This window comes from Mus caroli, unplaced genomic scaffold (genome assembly GCF_978045245.1).
Source record: "Mus caroli unplaced genomic scaffold, Mus_caroli_1 scaffold_19, whole genome shotgun sequence".
Taxonomy (NCBI): Eukaryota; Metazoa; Chordata; class Mammalia; order Rodentia; family Muridae; genus Mus; species Mus caroli.
In genome coordinates, this window is record NW_028227274.1 from 58,441,023 (window position 1) to 58,461,697 (window position 20,675).

The 20,675-nt window shown below is 40.4% G+C and overlaps 1 protein-coding gene across 1 annotated transcript; it reads left to right on the top strand.

Annotated features, from left to right (window-relative positions):
• The first annotated feature begins 243 nt into the window (after positions 1-243).
• Positions 244-2,027, top strand: LOC110288307 (interferon-inducible GTPase 1-like). Its single transcript, XM_085833717.1, has 2 exons — positions 244-1,475; positions 1,962-2,027. The coding sequence occupies exons 1-2, from the start codon at positions 255-257 to the stop codon at positions 2,025-2,027; spliced, it is 1,287 nt and encodes a 428-aa protein (XP_085689843.1). The 5' UTR covers positions 244-254.
• The last annotated feature ends 18,648 nt before the right edge of the window (positions 2,028-20,675 follow it).

Here is a 20,675-nt window from a genome sequence, read left to right on the forward strand (position 1 = left end):
GAAAATGTCCCACTGGCATGCCCCCAGTCCAATCTGATAGAGGCAATTCCTCATCCCAGGTTTCCATTATCAAGAGGAACCTAGATTGTATCTTACTGACAAAGAATAACCAGCACAATATATATGGGAACTAATCAGCATCAGAACATAACTGAGTCTGAGACACCGAGAACTCAGTGAGAAGCACAAAGGCATTTTCAATCTTTTACATCTTACTCTCTCTTCTTCTTTCAGTGCCTTTTTTGTTCACAATCATGGGTCATCTCTTCTCTAATGTGCCTAAGGATGAAGACAAAGGAGATTTGGAGTCCACCTTCACTGAATATTTTAGGAATTATAAGCAAGAAACCAAAATCATTTCTGAGGAAACCACCCGTTCAATACAGTTATGCCTGAAAAAGGGGGACATTCAGGGGGCAAACTCTGTAATCAGTGATGCATTAAAAGCTATTGATGATGCCCCAATAAATATTGCTGTGACAGGAGAGTCTGGAGCAGGGAAGTCCAGCATCATCAATGCCCTGAGAGAAGTTAAACACGAAGGGGAAGATGCAGCTAAAGTGGGGGTGACAGAGACAACCATGAAGGCAGATCCATTTGAACACCCCAAAGTTAAAAATTTGATCTTATGGGACCTGCCTGGTATTGGAACACGGAACTTTCCACCGAAAACTTATCTAGAAACAGTAGAATTCAAAAAGTATGACTTCTTCATTATTGTTTCTGCCACACGATTTACAAACCATGAAATAGAACTTGCCAAAGCAATCAGAATTATGAAAAAGAATTACTACTTCGTGAGAAGCAAGGTAGACTGTGATCTATACAATGAAAAGAAATCCAAACCACGTAACTTTAACAGGGAAACCATCCTGAGTGATATCCGAAAGTACTGTCTGAAGACATTTAAGGATAGTAAAATTGATCAACCTCAGGTTTTCTTGATATCTAACCACGATTTATCTGACTATGATTTTCCAGTCCTGTTGGACACCCTGCTTAAGGACCTTCCTGCTGAAAAGCGCCACAACTTTCTGCTTTCCTTGCCTAATATAACTGAGGCAGCCATTCAAAAAAAGTACAACTCTACTAAGCAGTATATCTGGTTGCAGGCCATGATGGATAGACTTTTGGCGACTGTTCCTGTAGTGGGCATTTTACAGGACTTGGATAAGGAGAGTCTGAAGAGGAGTTTAGACTACTATCGTGACCTCTTTGGAGTCGATGATGAATCCCTAAACTTCATGGCTAAGGATAACAAAGTGTCTCTTGAACTGCTGAAAAAAAAACTTAAATCTCCTAATTTGTTGGAATTTAAGGAGGAACCATTAGGAGAATTGCTTTTGAAATGTGTGGAGAAATTTACCTCAGCTAATGATGGGCTCCTGGCAATAAGTCTTTACTTCAGGAAAACCTATTACCTACAATTTCATTTCCTTGATACAGTGGCTGAAGATGCCAAAGTTCTCCTTAAAGAGGCATATTTTAAAAAAAAATAGCTCAAACTCATTTTGCTGATAGCTTCTGACAATTACAAGACCAACTGGTTAATACCAGGGAATCATTAGATAAATTTCCACTCTGGCATCTTTTCATTATACTAGCCTATCTACTATATCTATGGGAGAAACCCCTAAGGAATAGGGTCACAGGTTAATACTATGTCAGAACCTGACAATCTCCAATCCCTCTTCAACTGTTTATATTCCCTAAAACCTTTTTCTCTGTCTTTGAACTTCACATGCATGCTTGAACACAAATATACATACACAGAGAGAGAGAGAGAGAGCACACCACATATACACAAACATACATACAGCACACCACATAAACACAAACACACACGTTCACACACACATAAATGCTGAGCTCGGTGTTACCACTACACTTCCTTAAAATAATTTTCTATTGTAACCTGGACCTCTCTGGAACTTTTGGACAATTATTCCTTTTTTTTCTGTGCATCATGTTCTGAGTGCTCATTGCATTCACAAGGTACACACACACACACACACACACACACCTGAACATTTCTTCTCACTCTCATTAAGCCTATGTTAGAAAGTTACTTGCAAGACTTACAGATTCTATTAACAAGAAGACTTTAAGAACCAAAGTAAAAGAAACCATGACCACCAATCACAAGTTTACTATAACCAATCAATTCTTAAAACACCTATCAGAATCTTTCTAGATACAAAGAAGAACATCTATAATTCTGTCTCAGGTCCCGTGGAGAACACTGGGTTCATTCTTTCTATCATTATCTATCTTGATTATGATTGTAAAGAAATGTTATAATATTTAATAAATTGTTGATTACAAAGACTGCTGTCGGCATTGACATTTCCAGTACACCCTTGACACGTTACTATTGATTGACACGTTACAATGTTGCTTTTGTTTGTTGATAATCTAAATTCCTATTTCCAGACACAACACATTGTTTTCCTTAAAAGAGAAGACAACCACCAGTACCTAAGTAAGAAGGGCTGAAAAGAAACAGAAGAAGGAGATAATAATAATGCAGGAACAATGGCTTGTGGACTCATTTCTCACACATCCACACACTGGCTATGTAAGATCCAGGCGCCACCAAGGTCAGATCCGTGGGGAGATCAATCATCCTCATGTCCACCCTTGACTTTCCTTCCTGCGTGTGTGGATTGTTCTTGATCTTTCTATGAAAGCATCACTCCTGCCATTGTGTCAGCCTTATGAACTCTGCTGGCAATCTTAACCTTTCAAAAACCCCCAATATTATATGATGGGGGCTTGGTTGTTAATAAATTCATTTCACATAGCAGTAATGTAATGCAAATTATTGAATATGAGACACCTGTTTACCAAGAAAAAAATACCTCAAATTATTTTAAAGTTTAATTGAGGTAAAGATTGAATATCTTTTATCCAACATGCCTAGTTCAACAAATGTCAGTTTTTCTTCACCAGACACAAATATCTGGTATATAAAAAAAAAAAAACAACTATAAAGATACAAGGTTATGTTGGCTTATGATTTCAGAGTTTCCATGACATAATTGGACAGATCAAATCATCTAGGTGTTTCATGATAGTATTGCATTACACTGGTGATCGACATGTAGCCACGTAAACTGTTCATCCCACAACCAGGAAGCAAAAGCAATAGGAGGGACAGGGTCACACAAAGTGTGAGTCTCTGAGAGGTATGCTTTCTTACGCAGTAGGTCTGGTAATTGTCGCTTGCCTTGATAAGGGTAACAACTTTTGCAGGAGCACCAGGGAAGCATATCAGAAACAGAGAGAAATGAAGCATATCAGAAACAGAGAGAAATGAAGCATATCAGAAACAGAGAGAAATGAAAAAGAAGGCATGCCCAGAAATATAAGTAAAATAAGAAATATAAGAAGAAAAAAATGAAAATAAGCTATTTCAGAGCTCTCCTAGGGACAGAAGGAAAACGGGAGACGTCCTGTTTCCTCTCTGGCAGTAACGACAGGGTTTACAGTTTTGAGACAAATTAAGGTTCATGGCTTTGGGACAAGTTAAGGTTCACGGTTTTGGGACAAATTAAGATTCACGGTTTTGGGACAAGTTAAGGAACTATGATAACCTCAGTGTAGTGATCAATAGATCCTCGCTGTGTAGTTATGCTTTTTTCTCCCACTGACCCTTTGTGGGTAGGTCTGATAATATCGGTCTTGTTTGTTCTGATATATGGACTCTGTTACTGTTTGAATTGTCAGGCAGTCAAGACAGGTCAGAAAATCCTTATAGGGCAACAAGAGAGTATGTCAGAAGAGGAGAAGGGCTTAAAAAGAAAGAAGAAAAAGAAAAGAGACACAGTGTTATCAGGTGGACAGAAAGGACAAAACAAAAGAGCCGAGGCAGAGGAGGAAGGCAAATTGGCTTCTGTGCCCCCTCCCTATGCCTCCTCGGCAGCTGCCTATAAGCAGACTTTCTGTCTGGAGGTTTGGAGAGAGGTTAGATTCTCCTTGCTGGGATGTCCTATTTTCACCGACCAAGCAGGGCAGAGATATCATGAGCCTCTAGATTTCAAAGTAATCAGGAATTTGGCTGAGTTCGTACAGATGCACGACTTAACTGCCTTCTATAATGTGGCTCAAGTAGAGGCCTTGAATAGACACTGCATGACGACGTCTGTTTGGGCAGTCTTGGTGAAGGCATGCCTTTCACCTGGGCAGTATTTAGATCGGAAAGCCTTCCATATTGAATTTGCAAATGAACAGGCAGCAGCTAATGTTGCTGCAGAAAATCCAGCATGGGACAGGGATATGCTGCTTGGTCAAGGTCGCTTTGCACAACAACAGACAGGATATCCAGTGCAGGTGTTTGAGCAGGTGAATCAGATTGCCATAAGGGTGTGGAAATCATTGCCCACTGGTGTTGACGTGTTACAGAACTCCAGAGAGACAATGAGGCACTGAATCAGGTGAGAGAGGAGCGCTCTCAATTGGTTTAGGAGAGAGGGTCTGTTTGTGTTTCCTCAGGATCATCGACAACAGCTGCAGGTCCCGGAGTGGCTGACCAGAGCAATTCAGGGCAGGTGGAGCTGTGAGGACTTGGATGTTCCTGTGGCCGGAGGTGCTCCGGCTAGTGAGAACTGAAGAGCTACGTTGGGGCTGTGTTCCTGAAACCCATGTCATTGACGCATTCAAGTGTTTCCTCAATTCTTTACATCTAATGCTTTGCTACAATTGCCTTTTTTCTATGCTGCTTCAGCTAAAGGGATTGTGGTATTTTCAGATGATTCAAAATATTTCACAGATGAGTGATTGTGTTCAGCTGTATCTACTAAAACTAATGCTACCTGGATTCGAGGGGTGTGGCCTGCCAGTATATCCAAGGGCAATGGCACTATACCCTCCCAACCTAGATGGGCCCCTCTTTCCTTTTTGTAGGAGTGTTCCTGATTCCCTTCCACCTTGGGCAGTACCCCGTATATGTATGGTTGTTATGTGGGGTGAATTGTAGTTGCACTGATCTTTCCCCCCTAAGCATGGTGGCGGGAGGGGCCTGGGGTAATGCAAATTTTATTGTAATGGTTCTAATGTGTTTGAAACTTCTGTATTTCAATTTGCTGGAGGAAGGAATGTTTCTTTTCTGACTATGCCTGTTTGTATGTGATCTCCTTTTGTGTTTATTGTTTATAAGAATGTTAATTGTAGTAGTGATATTCGTTATATCATTTGACTGTTGTGACTAGGATGCCTTGCTTTGTACCTTTGCCTGTTCAAGTTACTTTGTTTACAAACTGTCTATCCCTTGCTTCAGGGCTGATGAGCGGGGATGGGAGCCCTGGGATGTATGCTTGTAATAGTGTGTGTGTTGTGTGTTTGGCACATGTGTTAGGTGCAGCGTGTGCAGGCCCGCACTTTCTCCATGGTAGCGTAAGCTTTTGCTGCAGTGGAGGTGGGACAATCTCCTCAGATTCGGTTTGCCACTCTAAAAGAAATTATGCTGCGTTATGCCGTGGGGTACGAGGCTAAGCACTGCACAGAGGATAGCTTGCTGTTGGCATCCTGTAGAAGGCATGTCTGATTGCATGAAGGTTCAGTGTCCTAGTTCCCTTCCCCCAGGAAAAACGATGCGGGAGCTGGCCAAGACCTCTCTGGGTGATGAGCCCAAGGGATGGTTTTGTGTAGGGCCCCTATGCTTGCACACTGGAGATCAGACCTCTACCTTCACCCATGAGGCTTGTTTGCAGCAATCAAAATCTGGCCATAGATTAACATCCTGGCCTTTTGATGCACCTGCTGCATGCAAACAGGACAATCTTCCCAAGTGTGGCTTGGCAGGACAGAGAAGTAGTCAGTGACGGATAAGACTCCCTGGGCATGTCACCAACCTAAGACAGGGATCAAACCAATGCTGTTTGTCTCCCAAGGACGGGTAAGGGACATTGCTGCAGGGGGCAATCTAAGACAGACATTCTCTCTGCGAAAAAAGAAAAAAGGGGGAAATGTGGAGAACAGGTGTGGCAGCAGTCCCAAGAAGGCACCAGGGACTGCAGCTAAGTCGTAGGACTTGAACCTGACTTCCTCATATAAACCACAAACATCATGAGAGCTGCGCAAGTGTACCAGGTTACTGGCGAAGCCATTTTGGTGGAGAGATGCCCCTGCTGCCCTGATTAGCTGAAGCTGCGTACCTGGTGAGGTGATGTGGCCTGCTGTGAGTGGATGGGAACTGATAGTATATAAGAGTGAGAGGCCCAGGGCTCGGGGTCTTTCACCTACACAGTCAATGCTCTCCCAATAAACGTGTGCAGAAGGATCCTATTGTGGTGTCTTTCTTGCTGGCAAGTCAGGCGTCCCACACCTAGGCTATCAGGAACATCTCATAAATAGGAAAAAAAGTAAAAGAATATAAAACACATAAATTGCCACAAGAATTATGCCTCAATATTTTGTTCTGGCCAAGAGTTCCACAACTGGTTCCAGGAGACCTCCTTCTTTTGAAGTTTTTGCCTCAGTCTGTGGAACTTGTCACACAGATTCTACTGGAGTTGGTGTGGCAGGAACCCACTGGAAGAACTAGAGAACAAGGAGGAAGAATATAGGGTCAAAATGATAGAAAAGAGCCCTGAGTTCCAACCTTTTAATGCAGAGGAAGGGAAATTTCATGATTCACTGGACAGCTGGAGACCTTAATAAAAGTACAGGACAGACACCACCATAATCAAGGAACACTCAACCACTGAATCACTCAAGTTGGAACTTCTAAACAAACAATAAAAGAGACTCTCACCACCAGGAAGTGAGAATTTTGGATTCTTTGGAAACCCACTTCTGTTATTTGAATGTTTTTTGGTTTAATACCAGGTGTGATATGAGCCTGCTTCTCTGCAGGTGATTATGGTTTGCCTCATGCACAAGCAGGAGTGTGATCTTTGCCAGCTGAAGATAGTTTAGTTCTGAGGACTCTGGAAAGGGTATAAATGAATGAGCACCCTAGAGGGCCTCTGAGGGTTGCTGCTCCCTTTGTTGCTGCTCTCACTGATAGCGATCCCTGCTGGTTCCTGCTGCTGTGTTTGCTATTGCTGGATTGGTAAATTGCTGTTTTACTGGGCTACTACATAGTCTGACAATGAACACTGAACAAACCGCAAGGAACTGGAGACACCTAATCTGCAGGAAGTAGCCTATAGATATCTATGCCACTTTTCCCCTCTAACTTTCTTTCTCTCCTACCTAGTGTTGGGGAGTTGGAAGGGATTAGCATGGAACAGGAGTTAGAAAGGTAGTAGAAGTATAAGAACTCAATCAAAACAGCACCAAAATTTATACCAGCAACATCAACCTCTGGTGGATTGGCACATAGGAGTCATTAGGGACTCCGGTTCACCACAGAATGGGATCCCCATAAATATCACGAAGACCACAAGGGACAGATATCACAGAGCAAACTGGACACGACAGCCAATATTTAATGCCCTGCTTATGACATCAGAACTTGTATTACAAGAGCTAAGAAGGCACCATCAGTTAAGTGCTGGCTGTGCATGAGGACCTCAGTAGAGATCTACAGCACCCACATAAAACTCCATGTGCTATGACACACCCCTGAAACCCAGCACTGGGAACCTGGAGAGTGGAAGATCCCTGGAGCTTGCTGGAGTCCCTCCAGCTGAGTCAGAAAGCTCCAGGTTCAGGGAGAGACCCTGCTCAAAACTAAGATGGAGGAGCAAGTGAAGAAGACAGTGAGTTATTTCTCCATTGTCTCCTGTTTCTATTCTCTTTCATGCTTACAATTTTGTCACTGTACCAGTACCATTCAGTTCTTATCACAATTGCTCTGTAGTACAGCTTTAGGTCAGGAATGGTGATTCCACCAGAGGTTCTTTTATTATTGAGAAGAGTATTTGCTATCCTAGGTTTTTTGTTATTTCAGATGAATTTGCAGATTGCCCTTTCTAATTCATTGAAGAATTAAGTTGGAATTTTGATGGGGATTGCATTGAATCTGTAGATTGCTTTCAGCAAGATAGCCATTTCTACTATTTTGATCCTGCCAATCCATGAGCATGGGAGATCTTTCCATCTTCTGAGATCTTCTTTGAGTTCTTTCTTCAGAGACTTGAAGTTCGTATCTTACAGGTCTTATACTTCCTTTGTTAGAGTCACACCAGGTATTTTTTATTATTTGTAACTGTTGTGAAGGGTGTTGTTTCATTAATTTCTTTCTCAGCCTGTTTATCCTTTGTGTAGAGAAAGGCCATTGATTTCTTTTTTTCTTTTTATTCTTTTTTGTTTGTTTGTTAATTTTATATCCAGCTACTTCACTGAAGGTGTCCATCAGGTTTAGGAGTTCTCTAGTGGATTTTTTAGGATCACTTACATATACTATCATATCATCTGCAAATAGTGATATTTTGACTTCTTCCTTTCCAATTTGTATCCCCTTGACATCCTTTTGTTGTCTAATTTCTCTGGATAGGACTTCAAGTACTATATTGAATAGGTAGGGAGAAAGTGGGCAGCCTTGTCTAGTCCCTGATTTTAGTGGGATTGCTTAAAGTTTCTCTCAATTTAGTTTGATGTTGGCTACTGGTTTACTGTATATTGCTTTTATTGTGTTTAGGTATGGGCCTGGAATTCCTGATCTTTCCAAAACTTTTATCATGAATGGGTGTTGGATTTTGTCAATTGCTTTCTCTGCATCTATCTGTCAAGAAATTTGTCCATTTCATCCAGGTTTTCCAGTTTTGTTGAGTATAGCCTTTTGTAGTAGGAACTGATGATGTTTTGGATTTCCTCGGGTTCTGTGGTTATATCTCCATTTTCATTTCTGATTTTGTTAATTAGGATACTGTCCCTGTGTCCTCCAGTTAGTCTGGCTAAGGATTTATCTATCTTGTTGATTTTCTCAAAGAACAAGCTCCTGGTTTGGTTTTTTTCTTTTGGTTTCCACTTGGTTGATTTCAGCCCCAATTTTGATTATTTCCTGCCTTCTACTCCTCTTGGGTGAATTGGCTTCCTTTTGTTCTACAGCTTTCAGGTGTCCTGTCAAGCTGCTAGTGTATGATCTCTCTAGATTCTTTTTGGAGGCCCTCAGACCTATGAGTTTTCCTCTTAGGACTGCTTTCATTGTGTGCCATAAGTTTGGTTATGCTGTGGCCTCATTTTCATTAAACTCTTAAAAACTCTTTCATTTCTTTCTTATTTCTTCTTTGACCAAGGTATGATTGAGTAGAGTGTTGGTCAGCTTCCACATAAATGTTCGCTTTCTATTGTTTATGTTGTTATTAAAGATCAGCCTTAGTCCCTGGTGATCTGATAGAATGCATTGGATTATTTCAATACTTTTGTATCTGTAGAGGCCTGTTTTGTGACCAATTATTTGGTCAATTTTGGAGAAGGTACCATGAGGTGCTGGAAAGAAGGTCTGTCCACTTGTTTTAGGATAAAATGTTCTGTAGATATCTGTTAAAACCATCTGTTCCATAACTTCTGTTAGTTTCACTGTGTCTCTGTTTAGTTTCTGTTTCCATGATCTGTCCATTGCTGAGAGTGTTGTGTTGAAGTCTCCCACTATTATTGTGTGTACTGCAATGTGTGCTTTGAACTTTACTATAGTTTCTTTAATGAATGTGGATGCCCTTGCAGTTGGAGCATAGATATTCAGAATTGAGTGTTCATCTTGGAAGATTTTACCTTTGATGAGTATGAAGTGCCCCTCCTTGTCTTTTTTGATAATTTTGGGTTGGAAGTCAACTTTATTCGATATTAGAAGGGCTACTTCTGCTTGTTTCTTTTGACCTATTGCTTGAAAATTTGTTTTCCAGCCTTTTACCCTGAGGTATTGTCTGTCTTTCTTCCCTAAAGTGGGTTTCCTATAAGCATCAAAATGTCGGGTCTTTTTTATGTAGACATTCTGTTAGTCTCTGTCTTTTTATTTGGGAATGGAGTCTATTGATATTAAGAGATATTAAGGAAAAGGAATGGTTGCTTCTTGTTATTTTTATTGTTAGAGTTGGGATTCTGTTCTTTTAGTTGTCTTCTTTTAGGTTTGTTGAAGGATTACTTTCTTGCTTTTTCTAGGGCATAATTTCCATCCTTGTGGTGGTGTTTCCTCTTTATTATCCTGTGAAGGGATGAATTTGTGCAAAGATATTGTGTGAATTTGGTTTTGGTGTTATGTCCAATTTTCTGAGGAACAGCCAGATTGATTTCCAGAGTGCTTGTACCAGATTGAAATCCCACCAACAATGGAGGAGTGTTCCTCTTTCTCCACATCCTACCCTGCATCTGAAGAAACCTGAATTTTTGATCTTAGCCATTATGACTGGCATGAGGTGGATTCTCAGGGTTGTTTTAATTTGCATTTCCCTGATGATTAAGGATGCTGAACATTTTTTCAGGTGCTTCTCAGCCATTCGGTATTCCTCAGTTGACAATTCTTTGTTTAGCTCTGAGCCCCATTTTTAATGGGGTTATTTGATTTTCTGAAGTCCACCTTCTTGAATTCTTTATATATATTGGATATTAGTCCCCTATTTGATTTACAATTGGTAAAGATCTTTTCCCAATCTGTTGGTGGTATTTTTGTCTTATTGGCAGTGTCTTTTGCATTAGAGAAGCTTTGCAATTTTATGAGATCCCATTTGTCGATTCTCCATCTTACATCACAAGCCATTGCTGTTTATTCAGGAATTTTTCCCCTGTGCCCATATCTTCCAGGCTTTTCCCCACTTGCTCCTCTATAAGTTTCAGTGTCTCTGGCTTTATGTGGAGTTCCTTGATCCACTTAGATTTGACCTTACTACAAGGAGATAAGAATGGATCAATTTGCATTCTTCTACATGATAACCTCCAGTTGTGCCAGCACCATTTGTTGAAAATGCTGTCTTTTTCCCACTGGATGGTTTTGGCTCCCTTGTCAAAGATCAAGTGACCATAGGTGTATGGGTTCATTTCTGGGTCTTCAATTCCATTCCATTGGTCTACTTGTCTGTTGCTATACCAGTACCATGCAGGTTTTATCACATTTGCTCTGTAGTACAGCTTTAGGTCAGGCGTGGTGATTCCACCAGAGGTTCTTTTATCATTGAGAAGAGCTTTTGCTATCCTATGTTTTTTGTTATTTCAATGGATTTGCAAATTGCCCTTTCTAATTCGTTGAAGAATTGTGTTGGAATTTTGAGGGGTACTGTATTGAATCTGTAGATTGCTTTCAGCAAGATAGCCATTTTTACTATATTGATCCTGCCAATCCATGAGCATGGGAGATCTATCCATCTTCTGAGACCTTCTTTGAGTTCTCTCTTCCGAGACTTGAAGTTCTTATCATACAGATATTTCACTTCCTTTGTTAGAGTCACACCAAGGTATTTTATGTTACTTGTGACTATTGTGAAGGGTGTTGTTTCCCTAACTTCTTTCTCAACCTGTTTATGCTTTGTGTAGAGAAAGGCCGTGACTTATTTGAGTTAATTTTATATCTAACTACTTCACTGAACCTGTTTATCAGGTTTAGGAGTTCTCTGGAGGAATTTTTAGGGTCACTTAAATATACTATCATATCATCTGCAAATAGTGATATTTTGACTTCTTCCTTTCCAATTTGTATCCCCTTGGTCTCCATCCCTGCTTACAGGGAATGGAACCAGTCCAAGAGAAAGAAATATGTTGCAGTCAAGAAATCTGAAAGAAGTTGGAGATCCAAAGAGAAGCAGAGGATAGAGATTGCCCAGCTGGGTTTTGGTCTTGCTTTAGTCCTGTATTTCCTTACTTCCCTGCCTTATCTTTATTTTAGAATGGTAATATATGTGATCAGTTTTTTTATTTTGGTTTTATAATAGATTAGCCTGCGGTGCCAAAGCATGTCTTTGACAGAGAAGCTTATGCAGTGAAGGAAGTCTTCAAGCACAGAAAACTGGTGAAGATGTAATAGAAAAGCGAGCTAAGTCCACCATTTAGGAGATTGCCTGAATCTCAAAAAAGGCTGAATTTTAAACTTTTAACTGTTCAGAAAATGCACTGAACTTTAGACTTTTAAACATTGTTGATACTGAAATAGAATATGGAAACTTTTGAAGTTGGACTAAATGTATTTTGCATTGTGTTATGGCTACAAGCATATGGGGGCCAGGAATATGGTGGTTTGAATAGGTACAGCCTCCCTTGGAATCATGTGATTAAATGCTTGGCCCATAGGGAGTGGCATCAGTGTGGCCATGTTGAAATAGGTGTGACCTCATTGGAAGAAATACATCACTGTGTGGGTGAGCTTTGAAGTTTTATCAACAGCTGAATACCAGCAAGGAGCCTGAGAAATTGCTGTTTGCTGCACTCTAGAGGTGAGGTGCCTCAGCACTCAGAATAACACCACCTTGGCTGTCTCTCATTAGGCTGGTAATGTGCCTGTGTGTTAATATATCACACTTACATTATCCATTCATCTGTGGAGGGACCTTTGTGATATTATTTATGAAGCAGCAATAAACATGGTTGATCAAGTATCTCTGTGGAAGGATTAAGTGCCCTTTGAGTATATGGATCTTGAGGTAGATCAATTCCCATCTTCCTGAGGAATGGCCACATCAATTTACATAATAACTATATAAGTTCACACTCTCACCAGCAATGGATGAGGGTTCCCCTTACTCCATATCCTTACTACCTGAGATGTCACTTGTCTTATTGATCTTAGCCATTCTGACCAGTGTAAGATAAAAGTAAGACAAAGTAGTTTGTAGCAGAATTTTAGCAGAACCTTTGTATCTGCTATGAATCTAGAGCCTTGGCACCTGAGCTTTGAAGTAGCCTTTTGACAGTGATTGTTATTTGAGATATTATGGAGCTATTCCTTTGAAGGTTTCTCAGAACTTTGACAAAAAATTTCCTTGCCTGAGAATTGCTTGAGTGGTGGATCTTTCAAGACAGTCAGCCCTTATGTCAGATGAGAAGCTTGGTATGGGAAAACTGACTTAAGGTGTCTTTTGTGTAACAATAAAAAGAGCTTCAGAAAGGCTATTGGGGTTCAGTTTCTTCATAGACTTCTCCCTCTACTGCTCAGAAGGCTAAATTCATCCTAGAGTGGATCTTTTTCTTTGATCCATTGTCCTGTGTAACCCACCAACACCAACAGTATTTTTTATTTCATTTGATCTGCATTTCAATTATGGTTAAAGAGGTTGAACCTTTCTTTAAGTGATGCTCAGACATTTAAGTGTGCTGTATTAATAATTCCCTGTTTAGACATGTACCCCAGTTTCTAATGGAGTTATTTGCTCTCTTGGTGTCCAGGTTTTTTGGTTTTGGTTAAGATTGGTTGTTTGAGTTCCTTATGTATTTCAGACATTAGTACTCTATCGGATATGTAGTTAGAGAACATCTAGTCCCATTCTGTAAGCTGAGGCTTTGTTCAATTGACAGTGTTCTTTGCCTTATGAAAGGTTTCAGTTTTATGAGATCCCATTTATTAATTGTTGAATTTCAACTCTATTCCAATGATCAACATGTCTGGGTTTTGTGCCAATATCTTGCTGGGGCCTTTTGTTTGTCTTTGGGTTTTTCTTTGTGTACTATAGCTTTGTAGTACAACTGAAATCAGGTATGGTGATAAATACAGAAGGTTTTTTGTTTTCAATTCAGAATTTGTTTTAGCTACCATGTTTTTTGTTTGTTTGTCTGATTTTTTGTTACTTTGTTTGTTGTGTTTCCATATGGGTAAAAATAGTTCTTTAAAGTTCTATGAAAAAATGTTTGGAACTTGATAAGGATTACAATGAATTCATACATTGGATTGCTTTCGTGTGGTGGCCTGCTACATTATATTAATCAATCCACTTGGGAGATTTTCCTACTTCTGAAGTCTTCTTCATTTTTACTCATCAATGTCTTAAAGTTTTCTATCATACAAGTCTTTATGTCCTTGGTTAGAGTTACCCTAAGATATTTTACATCAGTTGAGCCTATTGTGAAAGGTATGATTTTTCTGATTTTTTTCTCAGTCAATTTGTCATTTTTATATAGAAGGACTACTGACTTTTGTGATTTAGTTTCACACACAGCTACTTTATTTATACCCTAGTGGAATTTTTAGGGTCACATATATATACAAATATATTGTCTGCACATACAGACACTTTGATTTCTTCCTTTACAAACTGTATCTTCTTGATTACTTTCAGTTGTCTTTTTCTAGAGATAAGATTTCAAGTACAATGTCCAATAGGTATAGAAAAAGTGAAAAATCCTGTCTTGTTTCTTACTTTATAGAAAATGTTTGATACTGGTACAGCTACAGACAGGTAGATCAATGGAATAGAATTGAAGACCCAAAAGTGAACCCACACACCTATGGTCACTTGAACTTTGACAAGGGAGCTAAAACCATTCAGTGAAAAAAAAGACAGCATTTTCAACAAATGGTACTGGCTCAACTGGCAGTTATCATGTAGAAGAAGGTGAATTGATCCATTCTTATCTCCTTGTACAAAGCTCAAGTCTAAGTGTATCAAGAAACTCCATGTAAAACCAGAGACACTGAAACTTATAGAGGATAAATTGGGAAAAGCCTCCAATATATGGGCACAAGGGAAAAATTCCTGAACAGAACAGCAATGGCTTGTGTTGTAAGATCGAGAACAGATAAATGGGACCTCATAAAATTTGCAAAGCTGCTGTAAGGCAAAAGACACTGTCAATAACACAAAAAGGCCACCAACAGATTGGGAAAGGATCTTTAGCAATCCTAAATCCAGTAGGAGACTAATATACAATATATACAAAGAACTCAAGAAGCTGGACTCCAGAAAATCAAATAACACTATATAAAATAGGGTACACCAAGGAGATGAAGGGGTCTGAATCCCCAAGGGAGGAACATCAATATGAACTAACCAGTAGCCCCAGAGCTCCTTGGAACTAAACCAACAATCAAAGAAAACAAATGGTAGGACATGTGGCTCTAGCTGTATATGTAGCTGAGGATGGCCTAGTTGATCATCAGTTGGAGGAGAGGCCCTAGGCCCTATGAAGCTTCTATGCCCCAGTATAGGGGAAGGCCAGGACTAGGAATGGGAGTGGGTGGGGGATTTTCAGAGGGGAAACTAGGAGGGGGATAACATTTGAAATGTAAATAAGGAAAATAATAAAAGAAAAAAATGGGATGCAGAGCTAAACAAAGAATTCTCAACTGAGGAATACAGAATGGCTGAGAAGCACCTGAAAAACTGCTCAATATCCTTAATCATCAGGGAAATGCAAATCAAAACAACCCTGAGATTCCACCTCACACCAGATAGAATGGCTAAGAACAAAAATTCAGGTGACAGCAGATGCTGATGAGGGTGTGGAGAAAGAAGACTACTCCTCCACTGCTGGTGGGATTGCTAGCTTTTACAATCCCTTTTGAAATCTGTTTGGAGTTTCCTCGGATAATTGGACATAGTAATCCTGGAAGATCCAGCAATACCTCTCCTGGACATATACCCAGAAGATGTTCCAACTGGTAATAAGGACACATCCACCACTATGTTCAAAGCAGCCTTATTTATAATAGCCAGAAGCTGGAAAATATGCAGATGTCCCTCAACAGAGGAATGGATTCAGAAAATGTGGTACATTTACACAATGGAGTACTACTCAGCTATTAAAAACAACAAATTTATGAAATTATTAGGCAAATGGATGGATCTGGAGGATATCATCCTGAGTGAGGTAACCCAATCACAAAAGAACACACATGACTTGCAATCACTGATAAGTGCATATTAGCCCAGGGACTTAGAATACCAAAGATAGAATTGGCAAAACACATGAAACTCAAGAAGAAGGAAGAGCAAAATGTGGTCACTTTGCCCCTTCTTAGAATGGGGAAGAAAACACCCATGGAAGTAGTTACAGAGACACAATTCAGAGGTGAGGCAGAAGGAAGAACCATCCAGAGACTGCCCCACCCATGGATAAATCCCATAAACAACCACCAACCACCAACACTATTGCATATGCCAGCAAGATTTTGCTGACAGGACCCTGATATAGCTATCTCTTGTGAGGTTATGGCAGTGCCTGACAAATAACAGAAGTGGGTGCTCACAGTCATGTATTGGATGGAACACACAGCCCCCAATGGAGGAGGGAGAGAAAGTATCCAAAGAGTTAAAGAGGTCTGCAACCCTATAGGAGGAACAACACTATGAACTAACCAGTACCCCCCAAAGCTTTTGTCACTATCTGCATATGTAGCAGAGGTTGGCCTAGTCAGCCATCAGTGGGAGTGCAGGCCCTTGGTTTTGCAAAGATTATATGCCCCAGTACAGGGGAATGCCAGGGCCAAGAAGCAGGATTGGGTGGGTTGGGGAGCAAGGTAGGGGGAGGGTATAGGGGACTTTCAGGACGGAAAATAGGAAAGGTGATAGCATTTGAAATGAAAATAAAGAAAATATCTACTTAAAAAAAAATAAAAAAAGAAAACACTTCAGTGCTGTTCACCCCTTCAAAAAACCCTCTTCTTCTTCTTCCATATCCTCCTTCTTCTACCCAATTTAAATCTTCCTATTTCATTATTATCTATTAACCCTTTCTAGTGAATTCACACTCTTCATCTCACAGGAAGCAACAACATATACTTAAGTTATAGAACTTGGAAAAATCAAGCTGACCCTAAGATAGAAGCCTCAGCCCTACTGGAATATTCTATTGACGATACCAAAAAGTAAAAATAGCCATCAATCATATACACCTGTGTATCTACAATAATAAGTTGCCAAACAAAATATACCCACCAGTGTAACAGTATCAAGAATGTTGTCTATGTAACCAATTGTTTCCTGATTAGAATTCACAGTTTCTCCACATCTAAGGAAAACCTTAAGGCTAGAAAAGCCATAGATTCTAGGTGGTGGGAATTGCTAATCCTGTTAAATGGATATAATATTAAGCCAGCTCCTAATGATTTATCATTATTCCCATAGATTATGGCATCTCTCAACCATTCTTATGTATGCTCATATTTGCAGTAAACAATAACCAATACATAGACCCACAACTGGCCAAAATACAGAGAGTAAGACACTGGAGAATATCCAGCCCTAAATATAGTATATTCATATCCATATTAATATGATATATACGTATACATCACATGCATATACATATAATTCTACTTCCAAAAGTAGAAGAATGATGGTGGAAGAGTTGATTTTTAAAAAGACTGCCAGAATCAGTGGATGAAACTGTGTCTTCTGGGTACAGCAAGGCAGCTGGACATGTGAACTTCAGTGATTATGACAGCATGTGTAATCCTGTCAGTCTCTGAGACAGACCAAATCTCTGCATTGACCAGGGAGCTGACAATTACAAAAATTAAGGGACGTGAATCTCCAATAGTGAGGAAATAGGTTGTGTCTTGGATGATACTAAAATTGGCATCTACAATGTATGTGTTGTGTGATGTTAGTTCAGGCTGGATTTGTGGAGTCAGAGATCAGAAAAGTCATCTTTCAGGGATAGGGTTCCAGCTTAGTTAGTGAACTCTTTCTCTGTGTACCTCTTCGTTTTCCATCACCACCACCACCACCCACCCCCCCAGTGTTATGTTAGGACTGTGTAGCATTTTCAGCCAACAAATGAACTGACAATAGAATGAAAACCTGATGTAAGTTTCCTTTTCACCTTCCTCTTGAAAATGTAGGAGATTCTGAAAGCAACTAAATCTATGTTCCTCCATGATTGGCCAACACACACTGAGAGGGGAGGGGCAGAAGCCAGAAGGGTGTGTAAGTCCTATGGAACTCACCTGAGCAACAGAGCGGAAGTGGGTTTCATTGGAAGAGACTAGTGCACACACAGGAGGGTGCTTCCTACAGTGGAACTACAGTGTGTGAATACACTGGACACAGGAGTTTCTGGTAAGTGGGCAGGAACATTCAAATCTAATTTCTAACCATCGCCATCTCTTTTCTCTAGAGAACAGACAAATAACAAGTCTTTTAGGAACATGGACAGACAGTGAGGATCCTCCACTTTCAAGATAAAGGGACTTTGGTGGGAGTTGGACAGGACTGAATGATGGTCTTTGCTCACATCATTCAAGCTGAGGTAGACCTAAAAGGATGATATGGATGGTTGTTTTGGTCAAATTTATCCAATTGATTTGCTGGTTTCTTATTCCTCTCCCTAAAATATCTGTAATGAACATTCGTGGAGCAGAAAAATCTCTGCAATGTGTATGAGTTTGTTGTAACTAGGCTCAATTTGCTTCCTAGTACAGAATCAACTATTTAATTCCTGACATTCCTGAGGACCCTGGCCTGGGGAAAAAAGCTCTCTCAGCATGGTGCATCTGCTGGAGCTGGCTGTGGAAATCTGTACCTCTGGGAATCTTGTTCACTGTGGTTTTCTTTATTGCAAAGAGTGCTAAGGAACTTCTCTGCATCTGTGAGGAACATGTGCTCTGTCAGGGTGTGATGGCAGCTAGCTAGCCTTTAGGCAGGCTTCCTTTTATAATTCCGGCTTTGGTGCCACCTTCTGGTCATGTGTTCATTTTCAGTGGGAAGAACTTGAAGACAGTTATTACACTGGACCTGCATCACAAAATCAGGAGCTAGAACTGAAGAGTGGAGAATAGCTGTGTGCCTTCAGGGACATTCTATCTATATCCTGTAGGTGACTGTCCCTTTCAACAGTACATCTGTCTATGGTGCTCAACTCTCTAATCTGAATGTTGTGTTCATTTATTTATTCTGCTTATCTTCTCTTTCAGAACAATGTCTTGCCTCATGTCTTCCCTGACTGCTACAGACAGGGGACCTTACAGTACAACTTCAGCAGAGAACACCATTCCATTCCTTGTGCCTCACACTTCTAGACAGCTCTGAAGCTCACACATCACTCTGAGTCCAGCTTGTGGTGGTTGCCCATCTCATGGGTCTTCAGCAATGAGCTGCTTAGGCAGCACTTAGGGAAGATGGTCTGCTGTGTGCTTCATCTCTTCCTATGCTCTGTCATCCCCGCATCTACCAGTCCTTTAGTGACTGGTATGAAAAGAAAGTCTCTCTAATTATAGAGGAAGTTTTTACATATGCCACAAGATTGGCCCTCAACTTACAAGATTGGCCCTCAACTTACAGCTAGACCCACTAGATGGAATCATTAACATGTCTCGGTTTTCTTTTGCTTTCAGTAGAACAGTTGGCATATTTGTTAAAGGGTTACTCAAGCAGGTCTTACAGAGCTCTAAAAACAATTTCCTCCTTAACTCTCTCTGTGTTCTGCAAAACCTACCCCAGCATTATGCCTGCCAAGGGCATAATCAAGGGATTGCTCACTCCAAACACCAGAATTTTTTAATCTTGGAAGTTCTGTCTGCTAAGACTCAGAAATGTGATTGGGGATAATTGAGGAAGGAGCACAGAGCATTTCTTTCTTGAACATTATTGGGTGTTAAATAAAATCTGTTGTCCTGTGTAGTAAGTTAAATAAAATCTGTTTTCTCTCTGTAGTAAGTACAGTCTGCTCTGGCTTTCCAACTCTGCTATACAAAATGTCTTCAGAGGTTCCTAAAAGTCAATGGAGAGAAAATATTGCCCTCAGTGCAAACAGGGACTCATGTGCTCCTGATAGCCATATTCTTCACTGCTACTTCTATGAAGATGCATTTTTTTCTAGTCTACAGTATGGATGTGTCTTTTGGGACCATTTGTAGAGGAGATTACATATCCAATCTTGACTTTAATGCCACCATATACATCATGCTGCCTATCTCAATGTTTTGTTTTCCTATTCTGGTGCATGTGTTGAGTAGACACCTGAGTGCTGGATATCGGTAAAACTAAGAAGGAAGATGACAGCAGCAAAGTAGTAACTCATGGATTCTGAAGTCTGTAGAGGTTTTGAATCTCACCTTTATTTTCTTAACTTTTGAGCAAGCACTGAGGTCCTGTTGGGAGTCTGTGGGTGGCAGCCTCCCCTTTGGAACTTATGGACCTGTGTCTGCAGTCAGGTTGAAGAGAGTTCTGTAGCTCTGGCTTCCTGGACAGCTGTGTCCACTTGACATGTAGATTAGACAGAGAACAAGCTCTGCCTGTCTCCTGTATGTATGTGCTTGTGCAGGTTCATATACATAGTGCTTTGTTACTCTATGAAGATCTCTGTTTTGTATTAGGGTGGTATCTTAATTAGGATTTCCATTGCTGTGAAGAGACCCCATGACCAAGGCTACTCTTATAAAGGACAATTAATTAGAGGTGGGTTAAGGGTTCAGAGGTTCAGTCCATTATCATCAAGGCAGGAAGTACAGCAGTGTCCAGGCAGACATGGTGCTGGAGAAGCTGAAAATTCTACATCTTATTCTGTAGGGAACCAAGAAAAGACTATCTTCCATGCACCTCAAAGCACACCCCTACAGTGACACACTTCCAACAAGGCCATGCCTACTCCAAAACCCTGCTAATAGTGCCACTCTCTGGGCTCAGAATATTCAAACCACCTCTGGTAGGTGTTTTTTCATTCTCCTGAGAGTCTTGGCACCCACTCTATGAATGTGGTATGGCTTCAGTTTGCCACATACTGGGAAGAATTACAGAAAGTCACAAATGTTCACCAGAAACCAAATGTTTTCCTCATTTCCTGCATCCAATTGCTCCTGAAAAACTAGGTTAGGCCATGCTGTAGAGAGATCAGAAGACAAGGAAAGAATGGTGAATGATAGAAGAAGGTGC

Excerpts from the sequence above, each read along its gene's own strand:
- LOC110288307 (XM_085833717.1), top strand. The coding sequence starts at position 255 with ATGGGTCATCTCTTCTCTAATGTGCCTAAGGATGAAGACAAAGGAGAT. Across the intron at positions 1,476-1,961 it reads ATGCCAAAGTTCTCCTTAAA|GCATCATGTTCTGAGTGCTC; the intron begins GAGGCATATTTT and ends TTTTTTTTCTGT.